This window comes from Pyrus communis, chromosome 15, assembly GCF_041283825.1.
Source record: "Pyrus communis isolate YQ-2024b chromosome 15, ASM4128382v1, whole genome shotgun sequence".
In the NCBI taxonomy this organism is placed as follows: Eukaryota; Viridiplantae; Streptophyta; class Magnoliopsida; order Rosales; family Rosaceae; genus Pyrus; species Pyrus communis.
In genome coordinates this window covers 25283349-25306252 of record NC_142579.1, presented here as the reverse complement: position 1 = coordinate 25306252, position 22904 = coordinate 25283349, and the positions used below count along the sequence as shown (strand labels likewise).

Below are 22904 nucleotides of genomic sequence, written 5' to 3'. Positions count from 1 at the left end.
AGAAAGCTGGTAGCTCCAATGAATACATCTGCGAGAATTCAAATTTGGATTGAGTTTTAAACTTTTGCACGTTTTCCATTAGACCAATTCGTTGAAATTCAATCCCAAAATTTGTTAATACCAACTTATACAACACATGTTGATCGAACCAAAAAACAAAAAAAACAAATGATATAACACGTAATATTGCAGTTGTTTATTAGTTGGATTTTCAAAGTTTGGGTACCCAATTGGGCCTTCCTACAATAAACTGATTGGGTTCTATAGTGTGGGCTTTTGCAAACTTAATCATTTTTAAACCCAAACCGCCCTATGCCGCCCTTCATCGGGCGCTTTCGTAAACTTAAACCAAAAACCCTAACTGTGCTTTACTCGGGAGTTGTCACGCAGTCCTAGCCCCATCGCACAGATCTTCTCTCTCGTCGTGTTCGACTAGGTAAGGATCTTTATCCTGTAAAACTGTTTAATTTATCCAAATTTTAGTGGATAATTTTGATGATCTGTCGTTAATTTTATGAATATCTGTTCGTATTCTCCTTACTTGAGGATTCAATTAGTCTCTCGTAATGTTCGATCTTCGTTGGATTATAATATACTTTCACATTTTACGTATAATTAGAGCTTGATGTGGTTAGTTCTATTTAATTTAATTTTTTTTTTAAATTTAATTTGAACAATTTGATAGCTAGGACTGTAAATAAACTAACTGAGCAACATTGAAATCAGCCCACATAACAAATTTAATGTTTTGAAAACTTGAATTAGTGGATTTTCCAGTTTGTTATCGGTTTTTCGATGTTGAAGTTGCGCAAAAGAACTTATCTTGCTTCTGATGGCGTTTCAGAAATAACTTTTGTTTTTTCGAGCTTTTTAGTGTTGATAGTCTGGATACCTCACTAGAGCATTCTCACAAGATTTTTAATCTTCTTCTGTATCATTTTATTGCTAACAGAAAATGTGACACAAAACCGAGCGCAGTGGCGTTCCAGGATTCATACAACCGACCCACATAGTGGGAAAAGGCTTTGTTGTTGTTGTTGTTGTTTTGTATCATTTTATTATAATGGTAATGTGTCAATACTAAAATTTTTTGTTCTGCTTTGATCCACGAAAACCTTGTCTTGATTTTAGTGATTTTTTTTTTGTGAAAATTTCATTCTCCATGGTGTGGCGTATACTTTTCTTTGTTGGAACTGAATCAGCAAACACAGAGCACCTTAGGGCTTGTTTGGTACTCTACTTGAATCCAACTTTTTAAACTCAAAAACAATTTTCAAGTTTTAGATCTTAAAAGCTTGTTTGGTAGGACTATTTTAAAAAACTGAACTCAAGACTAACTCAAAAATATAGTCTATTATCTAAAAACATAAAAAGTGAGTTTTTAGAGTTTTTAAACTTAAACCCACTCATTTCTTTTCTCTCCCTCCTCCCCTCTCACTCCAAATCTATCTCTCTTCTTTTTTTTTTTTTTTTTTTACCTTTTTTGTCTCTTCTCCAATCCGTTCTCTTCATTCTCTCGGTTCTTTCTCTCACTCCTCTTCCTCTCTATCTCGTCCAATCCTCTCTTTTCTTTCTCTTTCCTTCAATCATCTCTTACTTTCTTTCCTCCTCTCTCCTCTTTCTCCCTCTCCTGCGACCCCCTCTTTTTAGATCTCTTTGTCTAGTTTAAGTCATAAGATTTAAAAAATTTAAATCGTAAACCAATCAAGTTTTTGAGTCTTAAAGAAAATTGTTTTAAAGAAATGTTCTTAAGAAATGTTTTGAGAAATGATAAAAAATTTCAAAAAAGATACCAAACATGCCCTTAAGTTTTGCTTTTCTTAATGCTGTATCAAACGGTTGCAAGAATTAGTTTTGGATTTGGCATGATACATCTACTTAAGTTACAAGATCTTTAGTAATGCTATTGTAGATTTATAATATTTGATCTGTGCCTACTTAGATTTCTTACCTTCTGTTGCCATTTTGTTTAGTAGTATCAGTAGTTTCTGCCATTCAGTTTTTACTTAATACTCAGGTTAATATATCTTGTTCCTTTCCAGGTTCAGCTGTTGGATTAAGAACTTCCCAAAACCCTCCGTTCTAGATGAGGTAATGATTGGTTTGATATGTCAATCCGCAATTCTTCTTAGCTTTTATTTTCTAAAGTACTAACAAATTTTCCTTTTCCTTTTGTTTTGTGTTTATCATCCTCGCTGCACAGCCGACCAATGGAGGAAGATGTAAGTTATAGTGCTCTTGAGCTTATTTAGTGCATCGTTGTTATGTCTCTCTTTGCACCATTAAATGTTGTTAGTTTTCACGGAAACAGTGTGAGTCCATACTCTTTTTGCACATCAATTAGTCATTTTTTGGTTCAATGCATCGGCACACCCGCAATTATAAAATGAAATTGTAATTTTTAATTGTGTTATGGTTCAAATGGTCTGTGTATTTCTTTAGGGTCTTCGCATAAACTTTCTAGCAACTATTGACTTCTTGTTCCTGTAATGAAATCATCGTGACTAAACATTTGAGAGTGACCTCTCTTGCTAAATGACGTGGTCTCATGTGTCCATTGTCCTGCTCATTACTGAAACCCCTAAATCAACATATTTATTCTTAGTGGTATCATTTTGTGTAAATATGCTTATCGAACCTGAATGCTGCAGGGTGCCAAGAACGAGGAAGAGGAATTCAACACAGGGCCACTTTCTGTCCTTATGATGAGTGTAAAAAATAATACTCAGGTAATGCTTTCCGAGAATCTTATGGTTCTTTGTCTGGAAAGGCTTTACATATCAAGGGCAAGTATTCTTATTCAATTTGGTTCTTGTCGTGCAAACAGGTGCTCATCAATTGCCGTAACAACCGAAAGCTTCTTGGCCGTGTGAGAGCATTTGACAGGCATTGCAACATGGTTCTGGAAAATGTCAGGGAGATGTGGACTGAGGTATTTTCGGTTGGTTCTTTTGCATTTTGATTTCATTGGGATACAGCTTGTGGTTGTTGATCCTCGATCATCAACGCTATGTTACTTATCGCTAGTTCTTTTTTAATTGTTTATTTGTCTATGTAGGTGCCGAAGACTGGAAAAGGCAAGAAAAAGGCCCAGCCGGTTAACAAAGACAGGTTCATCAGCAAGATGTTTCTCCGTGGGGACTCTGTTATCATCGTTCTTAGGAATCCGAAGTGAGGTGTGAACGTAGCACACAATTCTAATGACTTGTAGATGTAGTCTGCTGAAAATTGTAGAAGTAGTATCGTCAGGAGTTTGAATTGCACTTCTTAGAGCAACTTTCCAGTGCTGTATAACTTCGTTTCGATCTCTTTGTGAATTTCAATTGACAGGTACTAAAAGCACTCTTTAGAGTAACATCCGGTGTCTTACAGTTCGTGATCAAATTCTTAACTCTGTTTGAATCTTTGTTAATTTCAATTGACAGGTGTTTGGACTTCATAATAGTAACATATAGAATTACCATGTGCAAGCCCATGTGCAAGCCGAGATCCCTTTTTCACGGAGGGGTAAAAATGTCCGGCGGCTGTTTTGCGTGTTTCGTTATATGAATTTGCATTGATATTGATTTTATCGTAGTATAATTGTGAACCCGTTGATCGAACAGCTACAACTCCTTCGATCAAACTTGTTTTCCGTTGTTGTGAACTCATCCGTCTGCATTAGGTTTCCGGACTGGAAATTTCTTCGTTGTGGTATAGGTCCTTGTGCTCGAGTCCTGACCACGCTGATAGGCAATTAACGTGTCCAAGTGACTATTCCTTTATTTATTTTTTAAATTAATTTTATTTATTTTTCTTTATTTTGAGTATTCCTTTATATTTTTCTCTATTTCTGTACATGTAAAATCAAATTTCTCCACTTGTCCTTTAGATTCTTCCAACAATAAATTGTCAACGTCAATTAAATCGGCGCTAATATTCGTTAAAATTTTATGGGGCTGCTCCCTGCGACAAAACGCCCATACGTCATTATGATCTTAATTAATCGTGTTTAACGACTTATTATCTGGACAGCGGTAGGTAGGTCGTACACGATTTTGAAAGGGCAAAGCTCCGAAAGATGCTTTTGTGCCTAATTCCAAACTCCCTTGCCTCATTCCTTCAAAAGTTTTCATCATTGCAATAAAATAAGCAACGATAAAATTCAAGAATAGAATAATCATACGATCACGTGATATTGTTTTATCTATCTAATTTTGTTATAACACGTTGAGACTTGACATAAATTTTGACATAACTTTAGCATCTATACGTGATTCAGAAGTCGTCTAGTAGTCGTTTGGTTTTCAATTTTTGCACTTACATTTTGGTTTCCAGTTTTCATTTTTCTTGAAAACTAAAGTAGCTAAAACGAGTATTCATAAAGTTTTCGAAAAATCAAAAAAGAATGGTCATCAAAGAATCTCTAATTCATTTGTAAAATGTCATGTTGTTAATCCAAAACACGTGAACAATGGCTCACGTAAATCATACATCATGCGAGCGTCGTAATGATAACACCAAAAAATTTCTTCAAAGATGATAAGATATTGAGTCATATGGTTTGATTAAGCGGTGGCCGGCGGCCCCGTGAGACTCGGTCCAGAAAAATTCACAAAAACCCCAGAATGAGACGCCATGTTTGTATTAAGTGGACACGTGTCGCCTGATAAACACAAAATATTCAGATGCACACGTAGGTACATACATAAGCAGTCATAGGATTGCAGCCAAATATAAGAGTCCTCCTATCCGGCCGGTTTTACTTTGACAGCTCTCGACTCTGCGCTCAACTGCAAATAAACAACACCCGAAAGCTCGAAATTTGAAAACCGGTGTTTGGATTCCGGTGCAAGTACCTCTTATCCGCAGTAAGGAATATCGTTATTCTCGATGGGGAAAGGCGGGGGCTGTGTCCCAAGCAAGAAGAAAGTCCTCTCCGATGCCGCACCAATTCCCGACACCGCCAATAATGCCTCGCGAAGCCCGGCGCCGGCTTCCACCGGCGGCACTCCCAGTTCCGCTCCCAAGCCAAACAACGTTTCTGTCGTCGCAGAATCGCACCCGAATCCGGGCCCGGTTACGAAATTGAGGATATTCATAGTGTTCTACTCGATGTACGGGCACGTGGAGGAGCTCGCCAGGCGGATGAAGAAGGGGGTTGACGGCGTGGAGGGGGCGGAGGGGGTTCTGTACCGGGTGCCCGAGACGCTGCCGGCTGAGGTTTTGGAGAAGATGAAGGCGCCGCCCAAGGACCATGAAATTCCGGAGATTTCGGCGGCGGAGCTGACGGGGGCGGACGGTGTTTTGTTTGGGTTTCCGACGAGGTTCGGAAGCATGGCGGCGCAGATGAAGGCGTTTTTCGACTCGACCGGGCAGCTGTGGAAGGAGCAGACCCTGGCTGGGAAGCCTGGTGGGTTCTTTGTCAGCACCGGGACTCAAGGCGGCGGCCAAGAAACCACTCTGTAAGCTTTTGCCTCATTTCTCAATTCTAAACTTCTTTTATTAAATTAAAAAATCTAAGAAGTTGAATTGGGAGTTGGTTTTCTCATATGGTTTGCAAAATTGGGTTTTTATGCTTTGTTAATTAATAATTTGTGAAGATTAATGGAGATCATTGTTGCCCAAATGAAGGTTTATCGGTTTTAGCTGCGCAATTGACATGAAATTAATAATTTTTATGGATGGTAGTGTTTGAGTTAGTGGAATTCTTGTTTAATTTGAAATCAGATTAGTAAAGTTTGGGTTTTTGGGTAGCATTGTTCCAATATGCATTTGAAGAAATGATTTTTCCATGTTTTTTCGGGATTAATGTGCATAAATTTGTGAGGTTAAACTTTCAAAGTTGTTTTAGAATAAAATGTTACACTATAGGATGCATAAAGCTTGTTTCTTTGTATGGTTATTTTAGTTTTGGGCTATTTGTCGCAAACAATCTGAAGCAGAAGCACCTTGTTACTAATTACCCTAGTTTTATGGTATCGGATCCATCCTTCGGTTAAAGTTACTGATCAGCCTTGAAAGGTGTAAATTGATTAGAAATTTTATTGAGACTTGTGTTCTGCTCTTTTGTCGCAGATGGACGGCAATCACCCAACTAGCACACCACGGAATGCTGTTTGTTCCCGTTGGGTATACTTTTGGAGCTGGCATGTTTAAGATGGACTCTGTAAGAGGGGGTTCTCCGTATGGCGCTGGTGTCTTTGCTGGTGACGGCACAAGAGGCGCAAGTGAAACTGAGTTGGCTCTTGCAGAGCATCAGGGGAAGTATATGGCATCAGTAGTCAAGAAACTTGCCGCTTGATAGTGATTTCCGGATTTTAGCATATTTCTTTGCCATCATTTTCCTGTTCTGTTTGTCGATCTAAATGTATTCCTTCTACGATCGTTCTTGGCATTCTCTTGTTACCTATATTGATGTCAGTTCTTTCTTATGGCTTCACTTCGAGTCGTTATATATGTTCAGAAAGATGTAAAGGTTTTTAATTTGTTCTTTCCCTGATTGTTGTCCAATAATTTGTGAATTTGTGGGGTGTGTCATATTGTATACTTTCGGTTTGAAAACATGTAATTCAGTTAGCACTTGACATATCAATAAAATTCGCACATTTGTTACGATTGGTGTTGATGAATACTGGTTGAGAACAGTAAGTACTTTGCTGCGAGGAGCAGTTGGCTTTTCTTGTGTGCAAATCTGTAACTACTAGCAATCATCAATGTGGGCATGTTTCTTGGTGCAGAGAAAATCTAACCACGATTGCGTCGGGTAAGTGTACTTCGTTATTCGATTTTCGGGCAAGATGATAGACATCGGCAGTTGATGACAGCAACTGCAGATTGCATTACTGGGCGATAGGCGATAGGTCCATCAAAACACATTGATCTTGGCCTCATTGGTAAATCCATTGATAGTTATCGCTGCAACATAACGAATTTAAGTTGAACAGAATAATTTAAGTTCGAAACTCTTTCTCTGTAAATTTTAATTAAATTAAATATTGCTTGAATAAAAGATCAGAAATTGTTATTTTGTGTAGGGTGCAACTCAGGCGGATTGGAAGGTCAACCCAATTCTAATCTAACTTTTACAATTTGGGCTCGGGTTCGGGTTGGGGTTTATTCGGGTTCATTTGGGCTTGAGTTTAATTGGGCTCGGGTTTAATTGGGTTAGAGTTTAGTTGGGTTGGATTCGGGTTGCCCAACTTTTTTAAGTTTAATCTTGTAACAACTTAATTTCCAATAATTCCTAAAAAAAATTAAGCCAAGTAGCATCAAATCTAGCTAATATTAATTTCATAAATCAATCTACTATAAAGCTTTAGGATTTAGAGACTATGAATATGGGTTGACTAATCAAAACCCCTTATTCTCTAAAAGCTTAAGTAATTATAAAGGGTAATTTATTAAAAAAAATATTAGAAAGGGCGTTGGTTTTTGGACTTGGCTCACTTGGGTGTAGTATGAACATTAATTGATATGGGTTACAATCTGGTTAGATTTGGTTTGGTTAGTCAGGTTGGGTTTGATTGGGGATGGACGGACAAATGATCAACCCAACTCAACCCAATCAATGAACGGGTTGAAATTGGGTTGGATTTGGACGGATTATAACTTAAAAAAATACTCACTTATTTGGAGTTTAAAGTCGGGTTGGACATGAATGGGTTCGGATTGGCCCAATCCAAGTTGCACCCCTACTTTCTTCGTAATGACGTTTTGAACCCTACCATAAGCGACAAAAACATATCATAATTTAGGAGGACCGAAGGAATAGCGACAAGGACAGTTTGGTGTCGCAGCAAAGTAGGGAGGTATGTGATTATGTTTGGGTCAACCGACCCCCATCTTCCCTTGTACATGTTCTATATAATGACGGTCCTCCCTGTCTCCCTTAGACTCTTAGTTGGTAGTGCAAGAAGTGACACTTTAGCATTTGATGCAGTGTCATATGCACCTCCTTGTACTGCTCTTCTTTCTTTGCCGTAGCTGGCTTGTTTGCTTCGTGGTAAGCTCTCTTGTAATCTTTGGTATCTTTACCCGAGTAATGCATTATCTTGTTCTTCAAAATAAATAAAAAAAAATAAAAAAAAAAAGGAATAGCGACAAGGACATTTCCGGAAACCCGGAACGCAGACTCCAACGAATTGCAACATCGTATTAAAGTCGGACCTCGAAAGCAAACTACTTTGTTCAGATTCACTCTCGCATTCACTCTCTCTTCGTTTTTTCGACGACTCCAAATTCGTCGCCGAAAAACAGATATGGCGGACACTCTCGCCGCTCTGAGGTCTCTAATGGCGTCCCACTCTCCGCCTCTCGACGCCTTGGTCGTCCCTTCTGAAGATTACCACCAGGTCTGTCTCAATCTGTCAATTTTAATTATGCCCTTGTCACTCGACTTTAACGTTGTTTCGATGAAACCTTGTATCCGAACATTTTCGATTTTATTCATTTGATCTGTTCCTCTATCAAGATTGGAACTTTTAGATTGCAATTTGTAAATTTTGTGTTTTATTTTTTTATTTACTTTTAAGGATGTTAGGAGTGATTTTTGTGTTGTAATTGCAGAGTGAGTATGTTTCGGCACGAGACAAACGGCGTGAGTTCGTTTCCGGCTTCACCGGGAGTGCTGGTTAGTATTGTGATGTTGTTTAAGGATGCTGCTGTCTAAATTTGATTGCTTTAAGTTGAATTTTGAAGCTTTTAATGTTGTCGTGTTAAATTGTGTTCAGGTTTGGCACTTATAACGAAGAATGAAGCGCGGCTATGGACCGATGGTCGGTACTTTTTGCAGGCAACGCAGCAACTCAGTGACCAGTGGCAGCTTATGCGAATGGGAGAAGACCCGACTGTCGATGTCTGGATGGCAGATGTGAGTCACTGCTTCTTTGAGTAACTTCTGTTGTTATTTTCAATGTTGTATATTCAGTACTTTTGACCTTTTTGTATCGACGCTGGCATTAATTTACAAGTTCGTTCTAAATGATGACTCCAGTTAAATTACCTGTGACTTTGCGGATTCTTGTTTGCCGCTGTATTAAGTGAATTTTGTGATTTGTTTTTGTAGAATCTTCCTGAAGGTTCAGCCATTGGTATTGATCCTTGGTGCGCGTCAATAAACACTGCGCAACTATGGGAGCGTGCCTTTGCCAAGAAACAACAGAAGTTGGTTCAGACTTCCACAAATTTGGTAGATGAAGTTTGGAATAATCGCCCCCCTGTGGAAATTAATCCGGTCATTGTACATCCTTTGGAATATGCTGGTCGTTCTGTTGTGGATAAGCTGAAGGATTTAAGACAAAAAATCGTACAAGGGAACGCTCACGGTATAATCATCTCAGCGCTTGATGAGGTTAGTCTGTTTGGTGTGTTGCTTTATGTGGCATCCTACTTTACTCTATTTTGATTTTGTCATGCGGTATCTCAATTTAATTGCTACTCTACAGGTTGCTTGGTTGTATAATATTCGTGGCACTGATGTTGCCTACAGTCCAGTTGTTCATGCATTTGCTATCGTGACATCCAAATCGGCTTTCTTTTATGTTGACAAAAGGAAGGTTTCCGCTGAGGTCAGTTAAACCATACACAGTTGATATACTATCATAAATAATACACACACACACATAGATACACACACATATCATCTTATTAAGCAACCTTCATAAGGCAGTGAATATTGGCTTGAAGTTATCAAGCCACCGGTAATAATAGATGCATTTACTATTTTCCATCACCAATTTTTGTGTCTTTAACTGATAACATTAATTGTACCCTTTGGACAAAATTATGCTGCCCCCCATTTCTTTTTCGTATATCCTTTTTTCCATGTTAGAATGCTAGAGTGAGCATGGGCAGTTAATTGGTTTAGTAGACATATCTGACAAATTCACTCGATATGCAGGTAAACTCTTATTTGGAAGAAAATGGGATTGCTGTCCGGGACTATAAAGCAGTGAGCTCGGATGTTGCCTTGCTTGCGTCTAATCAGCTCAAACCTTCATCTACAGTTAAAGGAACTGAAGCTGAAAAGGGTAATGGTGGAAACAAAGCAGAAGAAACAGATAATGACCTCATATGGGCTGACCCTGGTTCATGCTGTTATGCTTTGTATTCAAGACTAAACCCCGAAAAAGTTATTTTACAGCAGTCACCTTTGGCCCTAGCAAAAGCTCTAAAGGTAGCATGCTGCACTTCCTATCCTGTGGAGATAGCAATTTGTTTCTGATAGTTGTGCCAGTGATTTTATTCTCTTCATTTTTTTCTTATCAACTGATTGCTCTAAAATTTTAGAACCCGGTCGAATTGGAAGGGTTAAAGAAAGCTCATATCCGGGATGGTGCAGCTGTTGTGCAATATCTTGTGTGGTTTGATAAGCAGGTAAATTGTGACACGTATGGTATTGTAATATCTTTAAATTTCTAAACAATATTTTCTTAGTTTCTATTCTATATGTTTTCCAGATTTTGATGCGTTTAGTTTCCTAGATTTGCAGCAATATGAAAGGCCTGAACTAATGCTTGAGCTTGTATAATAAAAATGCAGGCGCAGGAGATATATGGGGCTTCTGGTTTCTTTTCGGAGGGGGAGGCAACAGATAAGAAAAACCACTCGTAAGTTTGAGTCTCCTTGTTGAATTTCATACCTCTCATTGTGTGGATGAGATGCATCATGATCTTGATATGGTATGATTTACGATGTCAGCAAGATGTGAAAATCACACATAGAACTGCTTTTGTCCAATTGCAGTTAATGATCATCCATTCTATGGACTTTCATACAGTTGATGCCTTATACTGTTCTATGCTTAATTTAATATTTTAGTTTCTCAATATACGCTGAGTGGCACAAATTTTTATAATTCTATTATATATTTGCATGTTGATTGAATTGAATGAACTATGACAGGAAAACTGCAAAGCTAACCGAGGTGACTGTAAGTGATAAGCTGGAGGGCTTTCGAGCATCAAAAGAGGTAGTGTGAACTTTTAATACGAAAATCCAACATGACGGTAGCGAAATTCCTTTGATACAAGTGTGCTTTTCCCTCATATATATATTTCTTGGATCCTGTGATGTTCTTTCTATTTGGTATATTTGCAATCATGGTTCTGACTGTAAAAACTCTCTTCCACACTCAATAATATTTGCAACAAGCGGATACAGAAAATGAAATATGCTGTTCAATTTATTGTTAGATGTTTACTTGTATGCTTATCTACCTCCATGCATGTTTAGTTTGCTTGACATGATATGAATTTCTTTTTCTGTCATATTTGCAGAACTTTAGAGGTTTAAGTTTCCCTACTATTTCGTCTGTTGGCCCAAATGCGGCAATCATTCATTATTCACCTGAAGCAGAAACTTGTGCTGAGTTTGATCCGGACAGCATATATCTTTTTGACTCTGGGGCACAGGTTTGTCAAATGTCATGGAAGATTCCGCTGATAAAAATTACCGACCAATTTCATTTTTAATGTTCTAGTGTATCATTTACTCACGATGCTTCTGTTTCTTTAATTTTTAATGTTGATGGCATGGTTGCAGTATCTTGATGGAACAACTGATATAACACGGACGGTTCATTTTGGTAAACCTTCAGCGCATGAGAAAGCGTGCTATACGGCAGTAAGTTCTTTTTGTTCTTCCCTTTTGTGACATTGTTATTTTGTAGTTGAGCTCATCATAATTTGAACGTTGTTGTCCCAACTCTGTTTTTCTGTGGCTTGAATTGCAAAAGTCTTGTAATGGTTCATTCATTCTGCTATTAATGACTCATTGTCACCAGACTCACCACCTACAGTTTTTAACAACCGTATCCCACCCTGACCCTCAGCACCTTCCCCAAGCTTATTACTATCTTTGTTAAGATTTCAGTTTACCATGTCACAAAATAACCACGCAAACACAATGAAGCGGTACAATCCATATTAGCTTTTTACACTTGAAACTCAAATCCAAATCCCCATTTTATATCCTTCCATCTAAATGAACCCTTAGATTCAGCTGATAACCTACGAGTTATGAATTTAGATTCAAAATGGAATTTCAATAGTATTTTTTATTCTATGTGTTCGATGAATTTTGAATCTTTGATTCACAACGGCTGAATCCATTCTGTCTGCATGTGTATACCGTTATCCCAAAATTTATTCAAGTCAATACTCATGTTAGGGTTCTATGAACTAGCTTGATATGCTGCATTACTTTTGCAGGTCCTCAAAGGTCATATAGGTCTCGGGAATGCTCGATTTCCTAATGGAACCAATGGTATTTCATGTTTTTATCTTCTTTTTGTTCTTTCAAATTTTAATCAGATTTTTCAAGTGTAATTTTGTAAGTATATCATTGTTGAATACATTTACATTCACAATCTTTTTACAGGTCATGCCCTTGACATTCTTGCTCGGGTTCCTTTGTGGAAGAGTGGTCTAGATTATCGACATGGTACTGGTCATGGGATTGGGTCTTATCTAAATGTTCATGAAGGTAAATATTAACTACAACTGCTCATCCTTTACTCTCCAGTGCATTGTTTTTGAGCTGATAAATGAATTTTCATTTCTAACTTCCATTTGCACTGGTTGAGCAGGTCCACATTTGATTAGTTTCAGACCACATGCTCGAAATGTCCCGCTGCAAGCTTCCATGACTGTAACAGATGGTTAGTTTCAGTATATACAATTGTTGTTGTCATTAGTATATTATTTGTTTCATTTTACGCTTGTATAAGAACTTTCTCAAACTTAACAAAGAAGGAATTAAATCCCACATACCAGAGGATAGCCATGCATTATGATTTATAGATATTGCTTAGGTTTTCCTCTTATTCTTTTGTTGATTATCCGTGCTCTCTAGTATTCATGTTTCTTGATTTTTTTTGTCGTTCATGCATACTAATTAGTCTTACTCTTTGAGGCCATGCTTGGTTTATAAATTGGTTTGAGTATCCATGAATGTGAATAATTATGAGCTTCTTCAATGGTACTGTGTGAATTGTAATTGACTCCACTGAAACTGCACTTTTCAGAACCTGGATACTACGAGGACGGCAATTTCGGTATAAGATTGGAGAACGTGCTTATTGTCAACGAAGCTGATACAAAATTCAACTTCGGTGACAAGGGTTACTTACAATTTGAGCATATAACTTGGGTAAGCTTGCTTTTGTCTCTATTAATTCATAAACTGTTATGCAATGTGATTGTGCAATTTATTACTTTCCTTACTGTTAAATAGTTCGATTTCCATGCTATGCATGCCTTTTCTTTCCTTTTTCTTTTCGTTTGGACGACTTGAACATAAACATTGGACATGAACTTAATTTGTACACGAGTTAACGTAGTCCACCAATGGCCTGGCATTTACGTTATTACGACACTTTCTCACTCAGTTTATAGAGCTCAATAAAAGTTGAGCTGATGTAGAATTTTCTATCCGTTCTATTCTCTTTCCAGGCACCATACCAGAGAAAGTTGATCGACTTGAGTCTTTTAGTACCTGAAGAATTGGAATGGCTCAACACCTACCATTCCAAATGTAAGGATATTCTGGCTCCGTACTTGGATGAATCTGAGAAGGCGTGGCTGAAAAAAGCCACTGAACCCCTAAGCGTATGAGCTGCATCCCTCCCTCGTCTCTCCCGGCGAATCAGAAACGTGAGCTTTCTGAATGTGCATATTGACTCAATAATCAAGATGAGTAGTATCTCTTGTGCCATCCGTTTTTATGATTATTTATTTGGAAACTTTGCTTCCTTCTTTTACAAGTCATCGTTGTTTAGACATCGATAATGCATATTCCTGCTTTCCAATGTTACTGAGAAATCGGACCTATGACACCGATGATTGGATTCTGTGGACTGTTAGCCTTGACGATTAGTTATATGTGCGTGCCTCGAGTCCTATTATCACGCAGTCTCAACTTTCCGGCATGGGGCGTTGATCTCGTATAGCCTTGCCAATTCGGACACTGCATTGGATGAACTGCTTCGCCAATCCAAATAACATTCGAATTACAACTGAACTCGACCAAATCACTCCGCATTCTTTGAATTAACAGCAATCACGTGTTCTAATTTTACGACATGAAAAAACGTGATTAACTCGAAATATCGTTAATCAGTCATTGTTATGTGTTTCTTCTGCTATGAACACGTTATTCTCAGTATTCCGAAAATCGACCTAGGCGGTGATGACCCGCCATGATTTAGGTCAAATTGTTTCAAAAAATCGGTTTGGAGCTAAGTGGCGCCTAGGCGGTGGGCTAGGCAGCACCTCAGAGGCTCCTAGGCGGTTTGGGGTTTTTTTTTTTTTTTTTTTTTTTTTTTCAGTTTTTTATTAATTGTGTGCTTTTTTAGTTTTTTAGTTTCATGGTGGTATATTTATGGAAGTGGTGTCCCTAATTTGCAAAGGATGGATTGACTATAAGTTCATCTAATTGTGAAATGAATTGGAGCACTTTTGAGGGGATACATACAAAGAAAAGAAATAAACTAGATACAACAAGGTTAAATAATTTAATCTATGTCTAATCCAATGAAAGGATTATTAACTAGAAGAATTTAGTTTATCATCCAAGAATACTCCTCATTATGATTATATGCTTACTGTTTTTTAAATATTGAACTTGTTGGATGGATGTACTTTATATATTCTTCTACTTCTACTTTTGCATTTTATCATATGGGGTGTAATATCCATACACCCTTTTTTACTTCTCACGCATTCTTCTAATTTTCAGCTTTCGGATTGAATGAATTGAAGAAAATCAAAGGATAAAAATTAACAACGGGTGTGTAGAAATCACCACCCTTTATCATTCTTTTATTATCTATACAAGTAGGCACTTATTACAAGGTAAATTATAAATTTACATAAATCCGCCTAGGCTCTGCTTAGGCGCTAGACTCCTGCTCGTCACCCTATTAGCGCCTAACATTTTCTAGAACCTTGGTTATTCTTCCTGCTTGGTAGCTCACCATAACGGTGTTACTCTCTTCTCACTGCACGTCGAAACCCTCGTTTGACTTGGATCTTGATCTTCTCCTTGCTACCCATATAGTGTTGATAGATGAAACTTAGGAAGGAGTAAATGCGAAGCTTAATCTTTGGAGAAAAGTGTTGGAATCTAAAGTTCAGTGCAAACGAAGGCTCAAATAAGTTAGGGGTGAGGATTGGAGATTAGGAAGTACCAAAGAACAACTGATTTCGCTACCTAGGATCTATCTTGCAAAAGAACGGAGAGTTGGATTGAGACCTCAACCATAGAATACAAGCTGGATGGATGAAGTGGAATAGTGCATCTGGCGTGTTGTGTGACCGTCGTATGCCACTGAAGCTTAAGAGAAAATTTTATATGACGACAATAAGGCCAACAATGCTTTATGGCACAGAATGTTGGGGGGGGTGAAGCATCAACATGTACCTAAAATAGGTGTAGCGGAGATGAAAATGCTTCGTTGAATGTGTGGGCATGCAAGAAAGGATAAGATTAGGAACGAGGATATTCGAAATAAAGTAGGAGTAGCTGAAATTGAAAGAAAGATAAGAGAAAATCGGTTACGGTTGTTTGGACATGTGAAACGAAGGCCTACTGACACTCCAGTTAGAAGATGCGATTATGGGATAAAGGTTCAGGGTCAAAGGGGTAAAAGAAGACCTAGGAAGACTTTGGAAGAGACTCTAAGAAAAATCTATTGATCAACTAGACCTTATGTAAAAATGCATTTTGCGCATAGAACAACTTTTTTCTTATGATTTAGAATTGGTCATTGTTTGCCAAGAGAGCAACAAAATGCCTAAGAATTTTCTACCAAGTCCAAGTCCTTCATGAGTTACACGATTGTTTTAAAGTCCCGTGAAACAAATTCCCCCTTAGGAGTGGTAATGCGTGCATGATAAAAGATAATCATCGTAAGGCTCATGTCGAAAGACGTCTTGAATTTCGTTTGGGTATGACTTCTTTTACTTATTTAGGTGTTTTTATTTTTCACGGTAAATCAAAGAGAATTCATTTTAAAGCTTCAGTAGACCAGGCAAAGGCTTGTCTTTTGGTTTGGAAAGGTGATTTATCTAGCATAACTAATTATTAATTTTAGGTCAACCACCACAGGATAGACCAGTGGTTGAAGACGTTCTGGGTTTGATTTTTGGCAACAGTGAATCACACGTTAATGGTCAAGAAGAGGCTAAACAAATAATATCACTCTAAGTAGGTCAAAAGTTAGATTATATCACATGATAATTTCAAAAGTACATCTCCAAAATGATTTATATTACAAGCACCGAGTCCAAAGGACTCTGAATGTACAAGACAACAATATTAATGTGTGTATACAAATAGGGGATTATTATTAGCATTTCAAAAAGTGCTAATAACAATTCCTAACAAATAAAAGAGAAATATTATGATACACTTGTACATTTACATAACTGTCATATAATTATAGGCATGTATATTTACTAGGGATGCAGTTTGAGTTGGGTCAATCCGAATCCGTCATGCTCAATTTGGTTTCAAATCGATCAAGTGGGTTAAAATGAAAGAAAAACCCACCCAAACCCAACTCGATCATTTATTGGGTTGGATTGGATTGATTCTTTGCATATACATCACTTCCCTGGATCTTTGACGCACATACAAATGACTTACTCTCACTTAAATTCACTGTGCTTTGCGAATTGAGAGAGGGCATTATAAGACGAACCTCCCTTTTCCAAAGATTTTTCACCACTTGCTTTCATCTTCTTCACTCTATCTCTCAACGCAAAACCTTCTACGTCCGCCATGATCTTTCTCACCATTTCCTCTATCTCCTCCATCTCCACCACTTTCTTCCACAGTGGAATCTTAGACCGAACCGCCACACCAAGCTCCTCTGTTAAGAGTGTGGCGTTCATCCTCTGCTCTGCTTAGAGCAGCCAAGCAATCATAGCTACTCCGTTCGTGATGCTCTCTAGGGTTGAATTCCATCCACAGTGCGATAAAAACCCTCCAACTGCTGGATGGGCCAAAATGTCCACTTGTGGGGCCCAGAAAGGGATGACTAGCCCGAGATCCTTGGTCCGGTCCAAGAACCCCTTAGGTAAGTACTTTGATGGGTTATTGCCATCGTCACCGCTTCCACCTGTGAAGAAGGCACCATCCGCAGTTAAGGTAGGCGAGTGTATCACCCAAATGAACCCTTGTTGATTCAGCTCTAAACCCCAAGCGAGTTCGGTCATTTGCTCGAACGACACATAAATCACAGACTCGTTGGGCTTCATGTCTAGCCAATCAAACACCTTTCCCGTCGGAAGGTTATTGGGCCTTATGAACGGCTCAATTGGGAACACGGGCATATTTGTGTACCGGCCCAACAATTTCTCATCCCGAAGTGCTGCAAGAGTCTTGGGCTCTAGATCCTCCCAAATGTTCACTAGAACACCATTACCTTTTGAAGTCTGACGACAAATCTCAACAAAATCAAAGTACTGCTGTCCGGTCCGGTTCAAAAAAGAGTTGACGACGTCTGGTTGTGGAAGCATGGACCTACAGCCGGGGATTTTGATTGGCTCTTTTTGTTGGGTGAACTTCAAAATCTAGGGTTGGACCATAAACCGTGAGGGAGAGAAACCATGCACTGAAAGTCTGCAAGGAATATAAACACATTTTGGAAGGGGTGTGATATCCACACATCCCATTTTACTTCTTACACATCTTTTTAATTTTCGGCCGTCGGATTGGATGAATTGAAGAAGAGCAACAGACAGAAATTATCAAGAGATATATGAGAAGTAAAATGGGATGTGTGGATAGCCCATCCCTTTTGGAATCCCCAACTCATTGGCAATGGAAAATAATTCGGTGCCAAACAAGTCTACGATAAGCACCGTGGGGCAAAACTCCATGGCAAGTAAGGCTGACCGGAACGCATGTCGTGCTTCTCGCATCATGACTGCAAGGATTGTCACGACAGCAGCATTAGGAGCGACAAGGCCGGAAATGTCTGGCAGTGGGAGTTCGACGACTCAACAGAGTTTTGGGTTTGCAGCTGTATTAATGAGTTGAGACTCGGCCTCGGAGGTGTGAGATGAGACGACAAAGATTGTGACAGTGAAGTTTTGGTGTGTGACAAGTCGTTTTCCGAGCTCGAGGACTGGGATGAGGTGCCCCATTTCTGGGCTGCACAGTAGTGCTGCATGTTGCTTTGAGCTGGTGATCTCCATGGACATCGTGATAGAGAGTTTGTTTTTTTGCTGGAAGAAAAAAAATCAAGGGGACAGTAGGAGTTTATAGGGAAGAGAAAGTAATCGCATATGTTTTAGGTCACCATGCATGTATGTGGTCCTGAGTCTAGTACGTACAACACATACATGGGAGATTTAGATGCGATATTTAGCCATTATATTCTTTGATCGAAATCTTATTAGTTTTCAGTCAAAATCTTTTCAATTACACCACAAATATTAGTATTAATAGATTTCTATGTCAGTATTTTTTTTTTAAATTTAAACTTAAACTTAAAAGGGAAATAATATTTACCTTCCCCGCTTATCATCATGTATTCCACTAACAAATTAAACTACAATTTTAATGCATTAAAATCATAAATTTTAATTTTTCACCTTAACAGCATGAAAAGAAACACTTTTTACCTTTCCCATTTGCTTTTTTAGACCATCTCCAAAGGAAATGTCAAATCCTAAGAGGAATGTCATGTAATCAAATTTAAAAGTAGGAGCAAGCTCCAACCGATATGTCAATCTTATGTGGATTGACATATGAGAGCATCTCCAAGATAACGATCAAATTAGTTTTGATGAGCCGCGTAGATAAATGAATGATCAAATTCGTTTTGATGAGCCATGTTGCTCAAATCGTATTGGAAATTGAGTAGTTAACTTGCCACATTAGTTATTACAACACAGTTTTGTTTGTTTTATTTGCCTACACCATTTTCTTTTAGTAGAGTGATAGTGTTAGTGTGCTAACTGCTAAGTAGTTAGTTGTTAGGAGAAAGATGAATCAGTAGAGATCAAACTCGCATCAGATTGCATAAACATAATTGTTTTTCACTACTATAATAAAACATTATTTGCATTTGTCTACACCAGTGAAAATGCTCTAAAGACACTCTTTAAAGTTTGTTAGTGCCAATGATCTCATTAAGCCCTTATTAGCGAATTATAAACCACTGCAACCGTGGTCAACTATCCTTCGCGGTTTGGGCTTTTGATATCTAAAGTTGTTTCCGATGGTGGCGCTTCAGTATCAGTACACTGAATTTCCAAGCCCTCAGAAACCATTGTCAGTAGGGACAGTATGAAATAGATTTTCTCTTCTTGGCAATGAAAGTTGAGATTTTATCATAAAATCAATTGATAATATGGAGAGTAGTTAAATTACTTAGAAGCACACGTAAGGTCTCTCATTTCATCAATGCTGGATGCATTCTTAACACGCCTAATATGAAGAGTAGCACAACTACTTATAAGCACACACAATATCTCTCCTCTCATCAATTCATTCTCAACACGCCTAATATTGAGAGTAGCCCAACTAATATGGAGAGTAGTCCAACTACTTATAAGCACACGCAAGATCTCTTCTTTCATCAATGTGAGATTCATTCTCAACAAGCCTCCATCACGTGTAGCGAATTTTCAAGTCTAACATGTGGACAATACAACTTGGGTGACGTCAAGCACGTGTGGCTGTTGGACTTCACATGTGGGATATTCTGCTTTAATACCATAAAAAAGTTGAGGTTCTACTATAAAATCAATTAACAATATAAAGAATAACTCAACTACTTATAAGTACATGTAATGTCACTTTTCTCATTAATATGGGATTCAGGTTCAACAATAGGGCCTTGCGCATGGTTTGCCCATGAGCTCATCACACCGCTCGTTTTTAAGTTATAAAATGAAATGTCAGGCTTACCTACCAGTTTATCAACCCGCAAAAACCGGTTTTTAATATATATATATATATATGTATGTATGTGTGTATATATATATATATATGTATATATATATATATGTATATATATATATATGTATATATATATATATGTATGTATTGCATAAGTAGGTGTATCAAATTCAAACCAACAAAACAAAAACAAATTAATAGCTTACGTACACTTAAGATTTTGTTGGAATTTTTTTTTTTGTTACATTACCCTTAATGCTACCCATTAGTGGTGTAACTATTAGCTTGGTATACTGTCTTTCTAGTTTGTTTATTGATAGGATATTACGTAATTAAATGAATCAAAATTTTGTGTATCACATTATGTAGTCAAATTAAATGAACCAAACTATGTAGTATGAATATTCATCCATGTATGATAACAAAATACATACTTATCTTAAAAGGGGCCGTAGATATGTGAGTAGATCAATTGATGTGATTGAGAACAAAAGAACAAAATTCATTCTACACTTTTTTTTTTTAAGCCCAATGATAGAAATTTCATTAATTCAAAAGAGGCTGATTACAACTCAACACAGAGAATGGGCAATTTATAGGCCCGCCCTTCACAAAGACAACCAACCATTACATTCTAGCACAAAGAGGTCAGACAACAGGTCTGAGGATTCCTCGAACAAAGAATGAAAACCCTCACAATGCAGAGCAAATTTAGCAAGACGGTGTGCCATCCTGTAGGCCTGATGACAAACATGGGCTGAAATAAGAGAATACACACCATTTGACCATAAATATTATTGATGTTTATACTTCACCATATAGTATTGAAAATGCTTTCTAGCCAAAATAGTCTATGAAATTGACTTAACTCTTTAGTTTGGTCTCTAACAAGATTTATCAGTTTCATTGTTAGAGATCAAATTGACGAATTAGGTTAATCTCATAGACCATTTTAGTTAAAAAGCCTGTTGAAAACAAGAAGCATATTTGTGAGCCTTCCTGTTCAGCAAATCTTCTAGCATTTGCTTTGATTGCCACCCGATATTTGAGACAATGCATTATATGAGGAACCAGCTACGCTCAATGCTTTGGCAGCACTCAATTTAAGCTCTTTAACTCTACCTCGTATTGCCTGACCATCTCTATCTACCATGATCTTTCTCACCATTCCCTCTATCTCTTCTCTCCCAACCACTTTCTTCAATGGTAGCACTTTTGATCTGACAGCAACACCAAGTTCCTCCGTCAACAGTGTAGCGTTCAATCTCTGCTCCGCATATAGTGGCCAAACTATCATTGGCACTCCATTGGTGATGCTCTCGATGGTTGAGTTCCACCCACAGTGTGACCAAAACCCTCCTATTGAAGGATGACTTAAAATGTCCACTTGAGGCACCCAAAGAGGCACAACTAGTCCAATGTCACGGGTCCGGGTTAAGAATCCTTTGGGCAAATAGGTTGATGCGTCATTGTCTCCGTCTCCTTAAATAAAAGTACTAAATGTAAGTGAAAGTATCAAATATAACACATCAATAATGTATTAAATATTGTAAATAACATAAATAATCTTAAACCCCAAATCAGTACATAACACAGATAGACTTTTTCTTTAAAGATAACAATTAAAATTTGATGATATAAGAGGTAAGTTTGAGAATTACCTGAAGTGAAAAAAGAAGCATCTGCAGAGTCAGATGGTGGTCGTACAACCCAAATGAATCTTTGTTGACTCAACTCCAACCCCCAAGCCATTTCTGTCATCTGCTCAAAAGACACGGTCCCCCCACTCCCTAACGACACAAATATCACGGACTCACTAGGTTGCTTGTCTAGCCAATTAAACAAGCCCTCCTCTTTTGGACCAGCTGAACCACCTGATTGGACCGGCCTCGTCAACGGTCCAATAGGATAAACCGGCACCTTAGCCACCCCACCCAAGAGTCTCTCCTCCCGGAATGCATCTAATGTTTCGTGCTGCAAGTCCTCCCATGTATTTATCAAAATCCCATCACTCTTGGGGAAATTAGAACCTATCCTTACGTATTCCAAATATTGTTGGTCAGTCCGGTCCAGCATCGGGTCTACGACGTCTTCGGGCCGAACCGGCTTGCAACCTGGAATTCTCAGCGGTTCAGTCTGGTCCACATACTCTCCTTCCACTTCCTTATCAAGAACTCGCACGTATAGTGTCAACGCTAGGAACCATGCATTGCAAGCAATGAAAACGTACTTGGGAATCCCTAGCTCATCGCCGATGGACAGAGATTCGGTGCTGAAGAGGTCCACGATAAGCACGGTAGGACGAAGGGGAGGCTTCATGCCAAGTATGGCTGACCGAAACGCAGGTCGTACTTCACGCATCATGACTGCAAGGAGTGTAACGACAGCAGCATCGGGGCCAACAAAGCCTGAAATGTCGGGCGGTGGGAGTTCAACAATGTCACAGAATTTGGGGGTGGTGGCTGCCTTGAGGAGCTCAGACTCAGCTTTGGAAGTAGGAGATGGGATGGCAAAGATCGTCACGGTCAAGTTCCGGTGGGTGACAAGTCGTTTTGCAAGCTCGAGGACGGGGATGAGGTGGCCAAGACCTGGGCTGCAAAGTATGGCAGCATGTGGCTTTGAGCTCATGGTAGGCGGGTAGCAATGGCTTTAGCCTATATCTGTCTGGAATCCCTTTTTTCTATCCAAAAAAACCTTATCTCGTCTCCCTTCCACCTCTTTCTCTACTTCTCTGTGTCTCTGCGGGCAGTGACCAATGTCAAAGGAGGAGAAAAGTCAGAAGGGAACAAGAAGAAGAGGGAGAAAAGAGATGGAGAAGCTGAAAAGAATTGGGGAATGGGGTGCGGTGCGGTCTTCACGAGAAAGAAAAAACAATTGGCGGATGGGGAAGAAGAATCAGAAGAGAACAAGAAGAAGAAGAAGGGGAGGCTGAAAAGTGTTGGGGGATGGCTGAAGAGATTGGGCGATGGGGTGCAGTTAGGGCTTCACGAGAAAGAAAAATAAGCTGG

At 38.6% G+C, this 22904-nt stretch overlaps 4 protein-coding genes and 1 pseudogene across 7 annotated transcripts; 3 read left to right on the top strand and 2 right to left on the bottom strand.

Annotated features, from left to right (window-relative positions):
- Window positions 1-299: 299 nt before the first annotated feature.
- Window positions 300-3355, top strand: LOC137737489 (uncharacterized). 3 transcript variants are annotated; one of them, XM_068477003.2, is made up of 7 exons: window positions 335-436; window positions 953-1022; window positions 2043-2091; window positions 2204-2222; window positions 2652-2729; window positions 2828-2932; window positions 3059-3355. In XM_068477003.2, exons 3-7 carry the CDS (start codon window positions 2087-2089, stop codon window positions 3173-3175), a joined length of 324 nt encoding a protein of 107 aa, XP_068333104.1. In that variant the 5' UTR covers window positions 335-436; window positions 953-1022; window positions 2043-2086; the 3' UTR covers window positions 3176-3355. The 3 variants fall into 3 exon arrangements, with proteins under 3 accessions (XP_068333088.1, XP_068333104.1, XP_088541101.1); XM_088684975.1 differs by having other exon boundaries at window positions 953-1066; XM_068476987.2 differs by lacking the exon at window positions 953-1022 and having other exon boundaries at window positions 300-436.
- A 1356-nt stretch (window positions 3356-4711) lies between these two features.
- LOC137737281 (putative NAD(P)H dehydrogenase (quinone) FQR1-like 2) lies at window positions 4712-6594 on the top strand. The gene is made up of 2 exons (XM_068476725.2): window positions 4712-5444; window positions 6058-6594. Exons 1-2 carry the CDS (start codon window positions 4873-4875, stop codon window positions 6281-6283), a joined length of 798 nt encoding a protein of 265 aa, XP_068332826.1. The 5' UTR covers window positions 4712-4872; the 3' UTR covers window positions 6284-6594.
- A 1238-nt stretch (window positions 6595-7832) lies between these two features.
- On the top strand, window positions 7833-13831 carry LOC137736224 (aminopeptidase P1). The gene is made up of 16 exons (XM_068475539.2): window positions 7833-8333; window positions 8548-8611; window positions 8712-8851; window positions 9047-9331; window positions 9426-9548; window positions 9881-10156; window positions 10270-10356; window positions 10522-10589; window positions 10885-10951; window positions 11259-11393; window positions 11524-11604; window positions 12192-12246; window positions 12361-12465; window positions 12569-12640; window positions 13007-13131; window positions 13434-13831. Exons 1-16 carry the CDS (start codon window positions 8241-8243, stop codon window positions 13593-13595), a joined length of 1938 nt encoding a protein of 645 aa, XP_068331640.2. The 5' UTR covers window positions 7833-8240; the 3' UTR covers window positions 13596-13831.
- A 2511-nt stretch (window positions 13832-16342) lies between these two features.
- On the bottom strand, window positions 16343-18185 carry LOC137729052 (anthocyanidin 3-O-glucosyltransferase 5-like; annotated as a pseudogene).
- A 2289-nt stretch (window positions 18186-20474) lies between these two features.
- On the bottom strand, window positions 20475-22904 carry LOC137712383 (anthocyanidin 3-O-glucosyltransferase 5-like). 2 transcript variants are annotated; one of them, XM_068451475.2, is made up of 2 exons: window positions 21558-22904; window positions 20475-21378 (listed from the first exon to the last, which is right to left on the bottom strand). In XM_068451475.2, the coding sequence occupies exons 1-2, from the start codon at window positions 22522-22524 to the stop codon at window positions 20912-20914; spliced, it is 1434 nt and encodes a 477-aa protein (XP_068307576.1). In that variant the 5' UTR covers window positions 22525-22904; the 3' UTR covers window positions 20475-20911. The 2 variants fall into 2 exon arrangements, with proteins under 2 accessions (XP_068307576.1, XP_068307581.1); XM_068451480.2 differs by having other exon boundaries at window positions 20475-21375; window positions 21558-22884.